At 39.1% G+C, this 19,026-nt stretch overlaps 1 protein-coding gene across 7 annotated transcripts in view; it reads right to left on the bottom strand.

Annotated features, from left to right (window-relative positions):
* The window catches only part of LOC144610115 (AP2-associated protein kinase 1-like), a 58,515-nt gene that overhangs the window by 15,336 nt on the left and 24,153 nt on the right, over positions 1 to 19,026 (bottom strand). For all 7 annotated transcript variants that reach the window (XM_078428684.1, XM_078428685.1, XM_078428686.1 and 4 more), the window contains exons 6-13: positions 17,861 to 17,942; positions 17,609 to 17,741; positions 17,401 to 17,504; positions 15,917 to 15,996; positions 15,580 to 15,770; positions 11,575 to 11,756; positions 8,387 to 8,545; positions 158 to 381 (exon numbers count right to left, since the gene is read on the bottom strand). In XM_078428684.1, the coding sequence (XP_078284810.1) occupies positions 158 to 381; positions 8,387 to 8,545; positions 11,575 to 11,756; positions 15,580 to 15,770; positions 15,917 to 15,996; positions 17,401 to 17,504; positions 17,609 to 17,741; positions 17,861 to 17,942 (1,155 nt within the window). The remainder of the gene's footprint in view (positions 1 to 157; positions 382 to 8,386; positions 8,546 to 11,574; positions 11,757 to 15,579; positions 15,771 to 15,916; positions 15,997 to 17,400; positions 17,505 to 17,608; positions 17,742 to 17,860; positions 17,943 to 19,026) is intronic.

Genomic DNA, 19,026 nt, shown 5'->3' with positions numbered 1-19,026 from the left:
ATTAACAGCTACCACTTTAGAATAGTGTCCACGTTGTCAGCATTCTCAAACCTACAAGATAGCGACATGTCATTTTGCACAGAAAGTGATGAATCCTTTACATCCACTTAAATGTCATAAAGTGCAACTTTAACCACAGGTACCGCAATGAACTCACTTAGATTTATAAAGGTTTGCCTCAGCAGCAGCAGCTGCCAGTTGTTGAGAGGAATGACTGGCAGGGACTCCAAATACACTGCTGAAAGGGACATCACTGACAATTCTCCTGTGCCCAGCTCGTTGTACTTTCGGTGATGATGGCGGTGTTAGTGACAAGAGTTTAGCTGTCTGCTGGGACTGAGGTGGAGCTTGGTGAACTTGAATCTTTTGCTGCATGTATGTCTGTAAATGTACACAAGTCAATTATGATCTACTTATTCATTTGTGTGCAAGGCAACAATGAATTCTGAGAAAAGTACTTTCATTCTTCACACTATACTCAGTAGACAACTGAATGTGACACTTGTAAGCAAATCTAAAATCCAGTGCAAAAGAATCACTTACATTCTTTAATACCCAATTCTTATGACCATTAGCCTCTCCTGCCCCACTCCATACCCACCACACCAAAAACAGCACTTTATACTTCTCCATATAATCTTTGGCTTGCAAAAACTTTGGATATTAGGTACAACTAGAAACTATTTTTGAAAAGAAAGGTTAAATTCTAATTCCAAATAACATTACTGAGAGCCGCCTTTTGCTTAACACCAACAGTCCTACTAGGTATTGTCAATTTACCCACTTAATTGGACAAAATCTTGAGAAGAGAATATCCTATTTTCAAGGTCAGCTTACTGCCAACCTTTTGACACACATTGAGTCTCATAGCAAAGCGGAGGATTCCAACAAGTGAATACAGACTTCCTTATGTTTTCCAGTACTTTGGTAGTGGGCAACTTGCTGGAATCTGAAACAAACAGAAGGCTACAAGAAATCGGCAGGTCAAGCAGCATCTGTAGAGACAGAAGATGCAAGTTGAACTTTCGGGTTGAGACCCTGCATCAGGACTGAGAAGGAATAGGAAAGATTGTCAATATATAGTAATACGAAAAGAGGTGGGATAGAGGCTGGTAGGTAACAGGAGTAACAAGATGAGAAGATGGTGGGCAGAAGGAACCTGGTGGGGGAAAGAGGACAGGATGGATGAAAAGGGGAGGAAATAAAAGGTGGACAGGTGAGAGCGTGTGTGGGAGAACACTGTAGGTAAGGGTTACTGGAAAATTCAAATGTTCATCCCATTAGATTGTAAACTTCCCAGGCAGAGCATGAAGTATTGTTCTTCCAATTTGCATTTGGCCTCTCCATAACAATAGAGAAGGACAAGGACAGACAGATCTGCTTGGAGATGGGAAAGAATTAAAATGACATGCAACTAGAACTTTAAAAGGGTTATTTCAGGTGCTTCGCAAATCTTCTGCTAACTCTGTTCAAAACCATCAGGTCAATTTCGATGAATAGAAATGAGAGTACATCAATTAAAATTTGATTTAGTTAGAACATTTTACCGTTTCAAATTTTGTGCATTTTACTGTTTTAACTTGAAAAATATATAATTTCATACTGAGCACTATTTTAGCAAGTAAATCACAAAAAGGTTATGCGAATAGCAGCTTTAAAAGTAGGCAAGCTTGGGGGTTGAGCACACCAATCAACTCAATTGAATTGCAGAGACTTAATTACGTTTGAATATGTCTGCGAAGACTACTAGGATTTCTACTAATGCTGCGCTCTTTTCCAAAATCTTTATTTAACTTAACTTATTAACGGGTAAACAATTGCTGGACTTGATTTAAAAAAATATTAATACAAAGGTAAAAGCCACTCTTGAATAGTAAAACTGTGCAGCGAAAGGACTCATGATTTCTATATCTTGATCAATGGATTAACCAAGAAAATCTCTATGTAATAATATCTCAATTTGCAGTTATAATGTCACTGTCAGACAGTATTATATTTACCTTTTCCTTACAACAGATGTCCATTTAGCCCATCAAGTCCTTGTGAATTTTCAGATCAATCCCATTCCCCTACGGATTTGTCTTTCAACTTCTCTACATTCCAATCAACTCTTCCTAAGATTCACCCATTCGACTACAGTAGCCAATTAATCAACCAATACACACAATAAACATACAATAAATCTGGGTACTACCTTCTCAATGCCATCAAGGACACCGAGAGACAATTCCAGAACAAGCTAGAGTCCCGGATTAATCCCATCAATTGTAGCAAGGCTTGCTTGCTTGCTCTAACCAGCTACAAGGCTAAGTTAGGCAGAATCTCTCACAACACATTCCTTCCTGATAAGCTCAATGCATTCTATGCCCATTTTGAACAGAAGGTCAGCAGGGTGATTCCACACACCCCTCAAGTGCACTAGTATCCCCAGCCATTGTAGCAGACATCACTTTGGCCTTCCTGAAAGTAAACCTGCAGAAACCAACTGGCCCGGACAGAGTCCCCAGCCGTGACCTCAGAACCAGTGCAGGCCAGCTGGCAGGAGTATTCTCTGACATCTTTAAATTCTTACTCCAATCTGAGGTCCTCAACTGCTTTGAGAGTATATCAGCCAGTTACAAAAGAAAAACAAGGGAGTGTGCCTTAATAACTATCATCCATGGGCTCTTTAGCCCACCATCATGATGTAATGTAAGAGGGCGGTCATGGCAGCAGCTGTGAACAGACTGCAAACTCTCCTCCCACACCCTCGGAATGTGCCCTAAAGTTTTATGATCAGCTCGGGGCATGGCATCCTGGGCACATGGAAGTAGAAGGGCAGCTGCTGGATGAGACAGAAGGTATGGTTGCAGTGGTCTCAGGTCATGGCGTTGGCAGGGATGGCATGGGAGGTCCTGCAGCAGCCGAGTAAACAGATCGAGCACAGCCTGTGGGAGCTGTACGGAACTATTCCAATGCCACCAGGCCTTAAAATGAGAATGTAAGACATTGCATATTTCTTTACACCAAGATCTGACTTTTCAGAGACTACGAAGTTGAAAATTGGCATCAGAACATGGCGACCCTCTGCATGCTGTTCCAAAAAAGGATTGTGTACTTGTGTATTGTATGATTCAGCTGAAAAGCATGTAGAACACACTTTTCACTGTATTTTTGTACAATACTTCCAAAGATATATCCAAATTCTACTCCATTAAAGTCCAAACATTGGAAAATACAATTAAGCAGGGATCAAGTACAATGTTTTTAAAATGGCAGATGTAGCACCAAGAAACACTGCTGTCAATAAAGAGCTGCTTGACTCTGCATAATACATAATTAAAGATTATGGGAGCATGTTGGAAATGTGATTACTTTTCCCCAATGCATTTAGTTTTAAGTGGCAATTATAAACGTAGAGGGGTGTGGAAACTACTTTGCCACATTCGCAATCTCCTAGCCCAAAGGTTTGACCATACAATAAGTTGAAACGTGGCATTTGAATTAATAGTTTAAATCAGCTATGTTCCAGGGTTTAGATTATCATCAAAATATTTAACACTGGAAGTCTGCATTTAAAAAATAAAACACCTCTCCAAAGACGTACAGGTGTGTAGGTTAATTGGCTGGGTAGATGTGAAAGTTGTCCCTAGTGGGTGTAGGATAGTTGGTGTGCGGGGATCGCTGGGCGGCACGGACTTGGAGGGCCGAGGGGGCCTGTTTCCGGCTGTATATATATGATATGATATGATAATACATTACAGGGAGCTAATTTTAAATAGCAACTGGCCAAGAAAGCCAAGCTTATGGTAACCAGGATAGTGTAACCTTAAAGCCGTCCAACGTCCCAAAAAGTGAATGTTCAACTTGTGGATTTATCAATATTTCCTCATACCCTACCATTCACTGTATATGTCCTACCCCAATTTTATTTCCCAAATGCATCACCCTGTATTAGGGTAGGAAGGAACTTCAGGTGAATCTGAAGAAGGGCCTCGACCTGAAACATCATCTATTCCCTTTCTCCAGAAATGCTGCCTGACCGGCTGAGTTACTCCAGCTTTTTGGGTCTATCTTCACCTTGTATTTGTCAGGCTCTGCTCACCTTTCCATTTGATCTATATCCTCATGTTGCCTTAAACAACTTGCCTTGATATCCACAGCAGTACCAACTTTTGTGTCATACATTAAATCAGCAATTATTCATTCCGCTTTCACATTTAAGTTGTTAATATATATCAGAAAAAAAACAAATATTCCAGCATCCATCCCTGTGATGCACATCTGGTCAGGCTTCCAATCAGTAAAGCTGCCCTCCAACATTACCCTTTGCCTCCTTTCACCAAGCCAAACTTGGGTCTAATTAACCTCGATCCCATGTGCCTTAACCTTCTCGACAGACTATGTGGAATCATGTCAAAAGTTAGATCAATATAGAAAATACATACTACCATCCTCCCTTCATCCACCTTATTAGTTACCTCCTTAAAAAAAACCAAATTAATGCTACAAATTAATTCCCCCCTCCCTCTCCACTCCTCTCTTAGAATTTTCTCAATACATTCTCTACCAGTGTCAGAGAGTCTGTAGTTATTTGGCTTATCACATCTTAAATAAAGGAACAGCATGAAAGATTCGCCAGTCTCCAGGTACCTCAATCTGTGGCTAATGAAAATGCTTAAAAAAAATCTGTAATGGTCTCAGTAATCTCTTCTCTTGCCTCCCACAGCGTTTGGGATAGATCTTAGCTGGTTTTGGGGATTTATTTAATCTTTTATACGATACGATAGAACTTTATTTATCCCAGGAGGGAAATTAATAAAAAACACAAAATACATGAAACGTGAAAATAAACTGACGAGTGGTAAGGCTTTGGGGATGTGCAAAGATTGAGGAGGTGGGGGGCGGGGGGGAGGTCAGTCTCAGTCTCCCCCATGACAGATGGGAGAAGAGTTGTAAAATTTGATAGCCACAGGGAAGAAGGATCTCTTGTGGCGTTCTGTCCTGCATTTTTGAGGAACTAGTCTGTTGCTGAAGGTACTCCTCAGGTTGAACAGTGTGTTATGACCATTAGGTGTAGTGTATTAAGATATACAACATCTTTCCCCTGATATATACTTACATGCTCCAGACCACCAACATGCTCCTCATTATATTCCTTAACCCATTCTTCTGCTTGGTGAATACATACAGAAGTATTCATTTCAGACCTCACTCCGATCCCCTGGTTCTACACAGATTATCCTTTGGGACCCTAAAGGGACCACTCATTCCCAAGTAGTCATAAAAATCTGAAGTAACTCAGCGGGACAGGCAGCAACTCTGCGGAGAAGAGTGGGCGACGTTTTGGGTTGAGATGCCTCGACCCAAAACGTAACCCATTCCTTCTCTCCAAAGATGCTGCCTGTCCCGCTGAGTTACTCCAGCTTTTTGTGACTATCTGATGTTTAAACCAGCATCTCCAGTTCCTTCCTACTCATTCCCAGGTACCCGTTTACTCCTGATATACTTACAGCATGTTGCAATTCCCTTCATCCCAGTTGTACATTTGCTATATGTTTCCTTTCTTTCCTTTGATCAAATCTTGCCATCTTTGCCTTTTATTCTTATTTAATCACTCGAGCAATTAACTCATACCAACTTTATCATTGGATGCTGTTTTACCCACAAGCATCTACTCCCCATCTACCTTTAAGTCCGCTGTAATGCTATTGAAATCAACCTTCTCCCAATGTAGGATCTTAATTTGAGGACTAACCTCATCTCTTTCCATAGGTATCTTGATACTTACAGAATCACGATCACTGTTCCCACTTGCATCACCCACCAAACTTCATACGGTATGAATCAGATAAGAGTACAGCCCTGTGTCTAATATGTCTCCTGACATATCAAAAGATTATCTGGGATACACAATAACTTCTACCCCATCAAAGGCCCGAGCACCAAGACAATTCCAGTCAATATTGGGAAAACTAAAATGCCCCACTAATACAACCCTATTGTTCAAGCAGATTTCTGTGATTTGCTTACTTCTGCTCCTCTCATTCCTGTTGACTATGGGATGATCTACATTATAATCACAGTAATGTGATCCCGCTCTCTTGTTACTATGCTCTACTCAAATGGCTTGTTGGACAAAATCCATCTTCCTAATCAGTCATACAACTCCGCCTCCATCCTATCTAAAACTTCTTTACCCCAGAAAGTTAAGTCCTGCTTTCCCACAATCACATTCCTTTGATTACAATAATAATATAATATAAAATACACTCATTTTAAACAAAGACACGCCACAACCACAAGTGGTAAATGTACACTGAAATTTAAAGGCAGCACAGATGTCAGATCTAAAACCTTTTGCATTTACTATGAAATGTTATACTATTTGTGCACTAGAGGGCAGTGGAACACAAATTATTCTGGAAATTTAACACAGTAGATATTGTTAACACTCAGCAGGTCAGGAAGCATCTGTACAAAAAGAAACAGATGTTTCAGGCCAAATCTTTGTCAGAATCAGAAAAGAGAAAACATCTTAACAGTTTAAGTTCCAAAGAGGATGAAAGAGGCATGGATATGACAAAGGGAACATGTCTGATAGGGCATGCATGGACTGCCAGGGAGTTATGCCATGGATCAAGTCAACCAGTTAAGAGGTAACTTGGAGGTAGGGTTAAGATTGCGTGGAGAAGTAAAGCACAAAGGCATGAAAAAAAACCTCATCTCATATTTGATAAGACTCCCCAACAAACAAAATATAGTTCAAAGATTCAACTAGAAACAGATCATTTCCTTTGCAGAGAAAGGTCACATGATTTAAGAAAGGCGAAGACCAAATATTCAAGCATTTGCCCCCACTTCCACATCTTGAAATGCCCACTTTCTGGTTAATTATTTTGTGTAAAGTGGGCATTAGTTGCAAGATTAGCATTTTACTTTAGTTTAGAGAAACAGACCCTTTGCCCTACCAGCGATAGTACACTAGTAGTATCCTACACACTCGGGACAATTTACAATTTTTACCAGAGCCAATTAACCTACAAACCTGTACATCTTTGGAGTGTAAGAGGAAACCAGAGCATCAAGAGAAAACCCACAAGGTCATGGGGAGAACGTACAAATTCCATACAGACAGCACATGGTGTCAGGATCAAAGTCGCGTCTCTCGCACTGTAAGGCAGCAACTCTACCGCCCCTAAAGTCTTTACCTACAAAATGATTTTCCATCCAAAATCCAATTCCAGGCGAAATTTTAGCTAACATTTTAAATCAAATTCCCATCTAATCCCTCAATTAGGCAATAGAGATCCAATAGCAGCATTGAGCTCTTGCCATATTTCCATCACAATTTTGCGTCTCATTCAACATTTTGCCAGCACACACCTGCTTGAATGAGCTTGCTGACCACATAATAGTTGTACTTCCTACTTTTCAACTGTAATTACACCTAGAGTATTTAATTGATTCTAAAATATTTTGGAAGAACTCAAAAGTGATGCAAAAGCTGCTACTTAAATATCTTTGCAAGTGTCATTTATGGGGAAAAAATTATTCAATAGTGTATTAGAACACTGAACATTACAAACGAGCAGAGCAGGCAAATTGTCCAATCCTCATTAACATTAATTATCAGTAGAATCCTCAAAATTTCCACTCTTAACTGCCATTCAATTCCATTTGAATGCTATAGTTATCCAAAAATCATTAAATGTTGGCCTCCCCTCCATCCCTTTAAACCCACAAGTCTGAATCAACATTTGACTTATTGGACATTAGGTTAAATCTCACCTTGAAAATATGATTTAAAAAAATTTAATCCTGAAGTTGAAACTGAACTATATGAAAACCCCATAATACACCTGGTTTATCAACACTCAACAGAGAAGGCAACTGGACATTAAATTAATTGGAACAATGCAGCTGCAACAAAATCAAGTCAAATACATAATTTCCATCCTCTGCAGTCTACATTTACAGTAATAGTTAAAATTTGAAACCTCGTATTCCTGCAACCATTCCTCTCTAACTCCTCATAGGTCTCTTGTGTATGCTTCCCCTCACTTTTTCCAATTATTGGGAACCATGTCCTTAGCCGTTTAAGCCTTTTCCAATTATATTTCCTGCTAAAACCATTCTCCATTTTTCCCTTAGCCTACTTGTGGCAGATTTTGTTCACCAGACGCCTAATATTTCATTTTGGCTCTATTGGTTTCTGATTACAACTCAAAATCTTAGAAAAGCTTTTCTGTTAAAGTAGCTATACAATTTTAAGTTGATGCTGATGTTGAAGAAAAGTCCTGGAAATAACGGTGTGATTCTGTCTTCAGTGTTTCTAATCGGTGTGTAGGTTTGCAAAATTTTTTTTTTTAAATTAAAGGAGATAAAAATAAATTGAAGTACTTACAAGAGTTTGTGGGTTTTGCAGTGTCATCTGCTGCTGAATGCATCCTTGTGCCATCATCTGCCGCAAAAGTGCTTGCTGCTGCATGGCTGTTGCGTATTGCTGCTGAAGGTAGTAATTCTGCATCATTTGTTGCGGAGTCTGCTGGATCATTTGGAAGCGCTGTTCCAATACACAGTACAGATTTTATATAATTTAAGGTTATTTCAGCAATAACAATTTTTACAAGGTGGCTTCCATAACTGTTGCAATAATAAATATAAACATAACGCATTGTAATATGGTTTTAATTGGCAGCTACATATTAGCAAATCTCTAGTATCTGAGGAACAAAGTCTGCATAGTAATCAATGATTAATTTGGGGCACATTGTTAATCTAAGTCTGGAATAAGGAAACAGCAAAAGTTTATTGTTACAACGTATTTTGCCTTGCACAAAGGGACTAAGTTCAATGGTAGAAACAAAGAAGCAAATGATAAGCATTTTTCCAATCCCCATCATCATCAGTGAGATCTAATGAAAATGAATCTGAACAACTAAAACTGACCTATCTTAGGCAAGTACCTGTCTCACCCATTCAGAATTAAAAGTGAAATTTTATGTTGGCAGGTTCAACATGGTCATTGCTAAGTAAGTCACTGCAACTTTTAAGTCTCCATCCACACTAGTTTATGTTGGAATGGTAGGGTTAATGTAGCCTCTTCCAGGCACCCAGCACTAAGTAAAAAATAACCCCACAGATTTCCTCCCTCTGACAAAGCAAAGTCCTCCAGTATTTGACATTTCCACCCCAAGAAAAATGTTTCTGACCGTTTACACTATCTGCCTCTCATAATTTTAATAAATTTCTATTTGGTCTCCTCTCAACCTCTGATGTTCCAAACAAGAAAAGGGTGGCACAGTGGCGCAGCAGTAGATTTACTGACCTACAGCGCGAGAGACCCAGAATCGATCCCGTGTATGGGTGCAGGAAAAAAACCTGCAGATGCTGGTTTAAATCGAACGTAGACACAAAATGCTGGAGTATCTCAGCGGGTCAGGCAGCATCTCTGGAGAGAAGGAATGGGTGACGTTTCGGGTCGAGACCCTTCTTCTACCCGTCTACAGGTGCTCTCTGTACGGAGTTTGTATTTCCTCTCCGTGACCTCATGGGTTTTATCCAGGCGGCTCCTCCCACACTCCAAAGATGTACAAGCTTGCAGGTTAATTGCCTTCTGTAAATTGTAAAAGTTGTTCCTAGTGTGTGTAGGATAGTGTTTGGGGTGATTGCTGCTTGGCGTGGACTCGATTTAAAATGCAGCCTAACCAGTTTTATAAGGCTGCAAAGTGACTTCTTATACTTCATGCTCCAAATTAAGGCAAGAATACCATATCAACCCATGTGGCTACTTTCAGGGAGCTATGCATTTGGATCGCAAGATCGCTCTGTACATCAATGTTGTTACAGGTCTTCCTTTAACTGTATGCTTTCCCCTTATGTCTTAATGTTCTCAATCAGCCTCCCGGGAGGGACCTTGTCAAATGCCTTACTGAGTCCATGTTGACAAAATCCACTGCCCTCCCCTCAATCACCTTTGTTTGATCCTCTAAAATCTCGTTCTAGTTTGCAAGGCATGACCTGCTCCAGTCAAAGACATAACTGTCTGCAATCAGCCTCTTCTCTATTAAATGCAACCTCAAACATGTTTGACAAATGATGTAGACAATTTTGAACCACACACTGATTCAAGACAGTTATTACAAATATACCAAATCAAGCACTAAAAGATGAAGATTAAAATTTAAGACACACGAGAGCAAAACATGACTTTTAAGTGGTGGAGCAGAGTGGGGAAGAAGCCCATTTGAGAAATTATACACATGAATGTTACCACACTTGATCAGGATCAACGGGACCAATGTAATTCAGTCCCATTTTAAAATGATAGTCATTTTTATTCAACTCTTTGGAATATTTTTATTCAACTTTTTGGAATATTCTCTTGCTGTCTCGTTAAATGCTGCTCTAACGATCAAGAAACTTGACAGCATCTAAGATGAAACAGCCCACCCTAAACATTTAGTCCTTCCACCAATAGCTACAGTATATGCCATCTACAAGCTAGTCACTAAACTGTTCCTCAAATAGAATCTCCAAAACTTGTGATTTTTATTAACAAAAGTGAAAAAAAACCACCATGTGCCTCAAACACCACATGTGCCTCAAACACCAGGTTTTCTTCCAAGTCACACATCATAGAAATATAGTGCTGTACCTCCACAGTGGTTAGTTTTAGTTCTCAAAACTCCCTTTCCAACACACTTTGGGAGAAAATTCACCAGAACAATTGCAGCAATTTAAGGAGGTGGCACTAACTTTTCACAAGCAATTTGGAATGCCAGCAAAACCCATTTAAGGATTTAAAATTAAAATAAGTAGCATTTGAGAAATTGGCAACATGATTATTCAGAGAATGATGGTCAACTGTGCAAGTTATCTTATGGTAAGGATTAGCATCTGGAATCTGGCAACCAAGAACGTAAACACAAAACAACATCATTACCATTTGCAGTTCTTGGCACAAGTATTGATCAAAATGAGTTTCAAGCAGCAAAGACCATATCCTAAGGATTGAGTGCAGCAAAAAGAGGCACAGTATATTCATACTTGAAAACGGGGAAAAAGAAGCAAAATAAAAATTTCTGCAGAAACACATGCCGAATTAAGCATAGAGTGCACAGTGATTATGAAAATCCATTGATCAATCTAAACCATCAAAAGAATGCTGCTGAAGAGGCAACATGTGAACAAATGAACAAATGAAACTAATCAAGTAAATTCTGCAGGGCTTCAAATATTAATGAGACTGTTCACCTGGAGAAAGTGGGATCAATTTTCCAGCAAAGAACAGGATAAATCAAGTAACAGTTGCGATTTCATAGAAAAGTTATGTAATGCATGCTGAATGATCACCTATTCATGCATATTTAGAAATAGGACATGCACATATCCTCAAAGTACGGTCAGCCTCAAAAGTAATCCTCTGACTGAGGATAAATTTTGCACGTTTGATCAAAATCTGGCAACAAGAAATAAAATGTGGTTTTAAGATTTTTTGGAAAATACAGTCAATTGTAGTCAAGCAAATTGAGTTCAAAATGAGATTTAGGTGATTGTATGGAAAGAAAACGAGAATGAAAGTGAGCATACCTGAGCTGTCTGAAACATTTGCTGCTGCTGCTGGAAATAGGCTTGTTGTTGCAGCAAGTACTGTTGTTGGAGTAACAGATGTGCCTGTGGACTTGGTTGTAGATGCTGAGGATGTGCTGGTTGGATTTGTGCTTGTTGACTATGTAACTGGCCAATGTGCCCATTACTTGCAGATGTGGCTCCTGTGCAAACCAAAGATTTCAAAACATTTTACATTCTGATGGTTGCTCCTGCAGATTTTTTTATTGCAAAAAAGCCATTAGGCCCAAAAGCGGTGAATGAAACATTTGTGCTAACCCATGAACTTGTTGAAATTCAGTGAAGTGGGTCCATGATTACCTTTAATTCTTGTAGTATTCAGGACTTTCTTTTCACAAACAAACTAAAATGATTTGATTCTTTTAGTCATGTTGATTCAGCAGATGGCATCAGAACTTCAGGCTCAAAAAGTTAACAGAAATCATTACTGTGGAGGAAGAAATGAAGACTGGGGATTTTGGAAAAGTTAATGAGTGTCTTGAGAACAGTCTGTATTGCAGTCAAGGAGGTGCTGAATGTCCTCAAACATATGAAGGAAGAAAAAACTCCAGAGCCTGATCAGGTATATCCAAGGACACTATGGGAATCTAGAGAAGAAATTTCAGGACCCCTGGACGAGATGTATGAATCATCGTTAGACATGGGTGAGGTGTCAGAAGACTGGAGATGGCTGATGTTGTGCCTCTATTTAAGAAGGGATGCAGATAAAAATTTAGGAACTATGGACCCCAACATATGTGGTTAGGAAGCTGCTGGAGTGGATCCTACGGGATAAGATATACATGCATTTAAAAAGACAAGAGTTGATTAGAGATAGTCAGCATGATGGTATGTGGGGGAAATCACGTCCAACAAATTTGACCGAGTTTTGCTTTGACAAGGGAGCAAAGAAGATTAATGATGGCAGGGCCATCCACGTTGTCCATCTGAACCTCAACAAGGCGTTTGATAAAATGCTGCATGGTAGGCCGCTCAAGAATGTTAGAATGCATGGGAAGCAGGGAGCGTTTGCTAAATGGATACAGTTTTGCTTCACAGTATGAAATAGAAGGTGGTGGTGGAAGGATACATTTCGGGCTGGAGTGCTGTGACTAGTGGTGTGCCTCAGGTTGGTGCTGCATCCATTGCAGTTTGTCATTAATATCAACCGCTTAGATCAGAATGTATAAGGCATGATTAGTACGTTTGCAGATTACACTAAAATAGGTAGTATAGTAGACAGCGAAAATGGCTATCAGAAATTATAAAAGCACCCCATTCAGCTGGGCAAGCAAGTTCAAGAATGACAAATTGAGTTTAATTCGGATAAATGTGAAGTGTTATATTTTGGGATGTCAAACAAGGGCTGGACCTTCTGTGATTGGCATGGTCCTAGGTAGGATGGTAGAGCCAAGATTTAGTTCCATGAAAGTGGCATCACAGAGAAGTGAAAAGGCTTTTGGCATGTTGCCCATTATCAGTTGGGGAATAGAGTATAGAAGTTGGGAATGCTGGATATGATGTTAATGTGGCCACACTGTTCAGTTTTCAGTGTTCATTTTTGGTCATCCTGCTACAGGAAAGATGCCATTAAGCTGAAAAGATTGCAGGGAATATTACCAGGACCCGAGGTATAAGAAGGTGGGGCAGCCTAGGACATTATTCCTTGGAATGCAGAAGACCGAGGGATGATCTTATAGAGCTGTATAAAGTTGAGGGGAATTGATGGATGAATACACAGTCTTTTCCCAGAGTAGAGGAAAAAGGGACTGGAGGGCATAGGTTTAAAGTGAGTGCAGAAAGATTTAATAAGAACCTGAGGGACAGTTTTTCCATACAGAGGATGATTGGCAGGTAGAAGCTGCCAGAGGTAGTTGTTGAGATAGAAAGAATAACAACATTTAAAAGACATTTAGACATACATGGACAGGAAAGGTTTCGAGACATATGGGCTAGCCACCAGCAAATTAGACCAGCTTAGATGGGACATTTTGTTCAGCATGCTTGAGTTGGGCCGAAGTGCCCGTTTTCATGCAGTATGACTCCATGCTGCCAGAAATCATCTTCCCTACTCTCCATGATTTAAATTGAACATTTAAAAGGTGTTTACTGAAAAGCCTAGGAACTTGAACCACTCCAATCAGAACTCAATGAAATGAGTCTAATAAACATCGCCTGCATTTAAGTTGCAAGCTATAATTAAGTTAATAGGCAATTTACTCAAGGGCCACTGAAAACAATCTTGTTTAAGGCTCATTATTCACCAGAGAGAGAAGACCTTCCATTATGGTTCATTGCAATTATTTACACATTGTACATTGACATACTGTCTTTTTGGCATTCTTCGATGACCAATTTTCATAAAGATCAGAGGATCAAACCACATGGAAATTTGAAATAAAAACAGGAAAAAAATCACCGATTGGAAATCGCAGGTCAGGCTGCATCAGAAACAGACAAAAACAGAGTCTGAAGAAGGGTCTCAACCCGAAACATCACCCATTCCGTCTCTCCAGAGATGCTGCCTGTCCCACTGAGTTACTCCAGCTTTTTGTGTCTATCTTCAGTTTAAACCAGCATCTGCAGTTCCTTCTTATACAAAACAGAGTTAATGTTACAGACTAAAAGTGTGAATGGATGACCAATGGCCGGTGTGGATAGAGTAGTCTGACGGACCTGTCCTCATACAGTATTCCTAAACTAAACTGAAAAGGAAAGAAAAATCAAAGCGTAGAGACCCTTGCATTTCAGAATGACTTGCAAAGTACACTCACTGACCCTGCTCTCCAGGGAGTGTAGATTATAGAATAAGCGCAACAAAATTGCATGTTATATTTCGTTTAAGTCATACACCACTGAAAATATGTGGTAGTATATTAACATGCAAGAACAAAATACTTGGGAATCTGGAGAAACTGCACAAGTAACAGGAACAAGCTAAATAAAATTGCAATTGAAGTTTAATTGTAGCCGAGCACGCTTTTAAGAGTATCTTTTTTCGCAAGTTCAGATCAGCAAGATAAATAAATTACTTAAATGCATCATACATTTTTTTTAAATGATCTGATAAGTTTGGAACCTTGAGAAGAATTTGAAGATTAGGCCTCAAATATATGAATGTTGCTCAGTTGATGCAAACACATGGTTTTGGGAGTTCAACGGTGATTGATAATAAAACAGATTTTCGTTGAGTCAGGGGCTGGGAAATCATTAACATTACAGTAGCCAGTTTGATACAAAGCTTTTCAGTCCCAATTGCACACTAGGCATCTTTCTTGGTCCCAAATACCAACTAGTATTGTACTCTAGGGAGCAGAAGGCTGATGCCAGCTAAATGGATCTGCTCATTGTCTCTCAGAGGCTATGGATCATGCTGCACGTTTAACTGCATTTGCAAAAACAACGTAGAACCAGCTTATATTAGATTTTCAAGATATCTTTAATTGAATAAACTATCCTGGGTTTAAATAGACAGCAATGTTGTAGCAAATCAATCTACCACAAATGTAATTGAAATAATAGTTTGAAGTTATTTAAACTTTGTGTGCAACAAATTATGAAAAAAATGGAAATTGACTGCTTTTATCATTGATTAATATAATTACTTTTTGGATTCTATAGATCATGAGAGGGTTCTAGCTGGAGGAAACATTTCTATGCAAACCATAATAATCACAAATTCTCAATTAGATTTTGATTAATATTGCTATAACTTGTAACATATCTAATATTCAATATATTTTCCAGAAAGCTTCGGGCAATTTATGTTAACCTTTCATGCAATACCATTCAGCTCAAAGTTCCTTGTTCAGAATGATACTACAACCTCAGGATGTCAGGATGATTCAATGCCACCAATTTAACATATATTGAGAAATGGCTTTTTTTACTGTGGCAAAGATACGAGGAAGGAAATGGATACAAATGAGTAGCTTAAAAGCCTGTTGGGGGGTAAATAATAGTTTGATTATCTGTACAAATACACACCTGCTGGCTCCGAGACCAACTGTGCAGTTGCTGGCTGTGAGACCAGTGGCGAGGTTGCTGGCTGTGATCTCTTCCTTGGAGTCACAGCAGGTTGAATTGTCAGTGCACTCGGAGCTGGAGTTGGCTGGCCTGCTTTAGGCCTCTGGCGAGGTGCTATCGAGGTTTCTGTAGTTGGAGCAGGATCAGTAAGCCTAAAAAAGTTTATGAAGATGATGGAAATAAAAGTTAAGAAACATATAACTTTGGACTGTAATGTAAAATGCAACAGAAAAAATTGTTTTGAATTGTTTTACTGTATTAATCACACAAGGAATACATTTCTGAAATACCAATTTACCTTGCTCGTAGTAGAGACTTTTTAACAACGGCTTCACTAGCTTTTATTGGTACTGGCATTTTCACAGGAATTTGCACATTCTGGAAACAAAGTCACATGATAAATGTGCTTATGTTCAAAATATGTTAATAAAAATGAAATACAAATGGTCAATTTTAAAACTAAACTTTCATAATGGAAATGTTGACCAAAATACTTAATCTCGCTAACCATTAATTTGCTCCTCCCTCCACGCCGGGTACCTTCAACTTACTCTTAAAGCGTTCTTAACATTCACAATAATTACGTAGAACAGTATAGCACAGGCTCTTCCGTGCTGAACATGATGCCAAGACCAACCCTTGCTTGCCTGCACATAATCTATATCACTCCATATCCATGTGCCTATTCAAGTCTCTTAAATACCACCATCATATCTGCCTCCACCACCACCCCCAGTAGCACGTTCGAGGCACACACCACCCTCTGTGTAAAGAACTTGTCCCACACATCTCTAAACTTCGCCCCTCTCACTTTAACCACTATCACCCACCACTTTATCTCCAGGTCCCTCAGGTCGGCCGACTTGGGGCTACTCACTATCCCGCGGTCTAGGCTTAAGCTCAGGGGTGACCGCGCTTTTGCCGTTGCAGCTCCCAGACTGTGGAACAGCATCCCTCTCCCCATCAGAACTGCCCTCTCCATCGACTCCTTTAAGCCCAAGCTCAAAACCTATTTCTACTCCCTAACGTTTGAGGACCTCTGAGGGGGCGCTGTGAATTGTTTATGTATGTGCTGTTATGTTTGTGTGCCATTGTATGTTCGTTCTTAGTACCTGAACTGATGCACAGCACTTTGGTCAACGTGGGTTGTTTTTAAATGTGCTATACAAATAAAATTGACTCAACTTGACTTTAAAGCATTTGAATTTTTCATCTGGGAAAAATTACAAAAAACACTTCGGGATGCTCATCAATACCCACACTAACTTTGGGATTCTTTAAAATACTTTTGGTTAAAACCAAAAGTTGATTTTCTAAATTTAAGCCATTTCAATTTTCAAATTCAATTGCATAACAACAATTGAGTTAATGTGTAGGAAAAAACTGCAGATGCTGGTTTAAATAGAAGGAAGACACAAAATGCTTGGGTAACTCAGCGGGACAGGCAATGGGTTAAACAATTGAGTTAACATGGGATATAGAAGTAACACATCAAACGTTACCATCTGGCAGTGTTTTAATGGGAGTCTATATAACAGTTATGGACCTGCAGAAATGGTAAAGCTGTTTCACCTTATCTTCAATGCTATTTCAATGGACATTACTAAAATACAATAAAAAATCTGGGTACCGATTACTTAATATGAACAGCCTCTACATAAAATATCTTACAACCTTTACACCATCGGCACTCATCAGCGTCACTCGCTCATAGTAAAAAATGGGCCATACATGGAATTATTTTGAAGCTAGTAATGAAAGTCATCAACAAAACATACTTACATTGATGTTCTTAACAGGACACACTTTCTTTGACAGCTTAAATGCAAAATACGAAACCTGATAAATGTCAGGTCTCTTGTCAGGGTCAGCCTCAAGCATATACCCTACAAAAAAAAAGTTTATTCATTTAAGCAAGTGAGGAAAACTCAAAGAAAAATAAATCAAATTAGTCTGAAAACTTTTAAATTGACAAAATTCGACTGCTTACGTATTAAACTGTGTATCTCGTCAGAGTACCTAGAATTATCTGGAATTGTAAAACTTCCATCACATATGGCTACTTGGCTTTCTCCAAATGGTAAAGTGAAGAAACAAAGTTTGTAAAGTAAACATCCAAGTGCCTAAAGATATTTCATAAAGGCAAAATAAAATGCAAGTAATCAAGTGTGATATATAAAGAGCAGTAAGGAAAAGGTACAGCAAACAATTTGTGCTTAGAAATAGATCAACTCTCACATACCCATATATCAGCTTTAGTTGTAATGGACTTTCCATTGTAAAGGTTAACCATTTCTGGTGCTCTGTATGACAGTGTTGTGTATCTGAAAATAAGTGCAGAAGAAAATTATTCATGCATGCAACATGAAGGCTGGCTATTATAATGAGTCATCTTTCATATTTGCAATATGTTGGTTTGTATATATATTTAAAGGTTAATTAAAACTTTCATTTAAATAACTTTTATGTTGCAGGACACTCAGTCAAAGTAATAATAATAATCATTCAGGTGGTTGAAGAGTTGGTTTTAAGAAGATTTTATTTTAGAGAGCCAAGGGAGGTGGAGATATTAATAGATGCTCAGCATTTCGATAGTGCCATAAAAATTAAGAGAAAAGGAGGCCAGAAATTTGGGAAGATTTTAAGACAGTGTGGAATTGTGGAAGTACAGGAATTTAGGAAATAATGTAGAACAAAGTCAAGTTAGTTGTTAGAGTCAGAGTCAACAAAACATAAACAGTCAGGTATTCCCTCTGAGCCCAGATCAACCATCAACTATCTTTTATATATTAATCCTCCAATGACTTCTCGCTCTCCCTTCAACTCAAGATTCTACCATCCACCGACACAACAGGGATAATATGGTGGTCAATTAATCGAGCAACTCTCACGTTTGGGATGTGGAAGGAGACCACACAAACTGAAAGACGCTGATAGAATCACGGGAAACTTGCGCAAACTCCACATATGCAAGACCAAACATAATTTGTTGGAGCTGTGAGCAGCAGATCAATGAGCTGCGCTGCGCAGTAGAAAGCATTGAGAGTGTCTGGCTGTTGCAAGCCATGGACATGGGCTTCAAAAGCAAATAAGAAAGCAGCAGAGATGAAGTGACAATATTATTAAAGGTAGAAATAGGTCATCTAAGTGATGCAAAGGATTGCCTGCTTGGAAGCCCAGCTCAGGATTTCAATAGAACAGAAAGCTTACTTCACCCCAGAGGCCAGGGAGAGAGATGCATACCACAGCTGGGAATTAAAGTTCGTGACAAGATTCAATTAGCATGATTTTCTTTCTCCAAATATTTGGGTGAAGAAATGTTCTGCTTCCCCAATACAGGGCATAAAAGAAAAATGGTGATTCACCTCAAATGAACAGAAAAAATAAAATGGCAGTCTAATCACAGAT

This window comes from Rhinoraja longicauda, chromosome 35, assembly GCF_053455715.1.
Source record: "Rhinoraja longicauda isolate Sanriku21f chromosome 35, sRhiLon1.1, whole genome shotgun sequence".
Lineage (NCBI taxonomy): Eukaryota > Metazoa > Chordata > Chondrichthyes > Rajiformes > Arhynchobatidae > Rhinoraja > Rhinoraja longicauda.
Note: the sequence above shows the minus strand (reverse complement) of the source record. Positions and strands in the feature narration are given on the sequence as shown.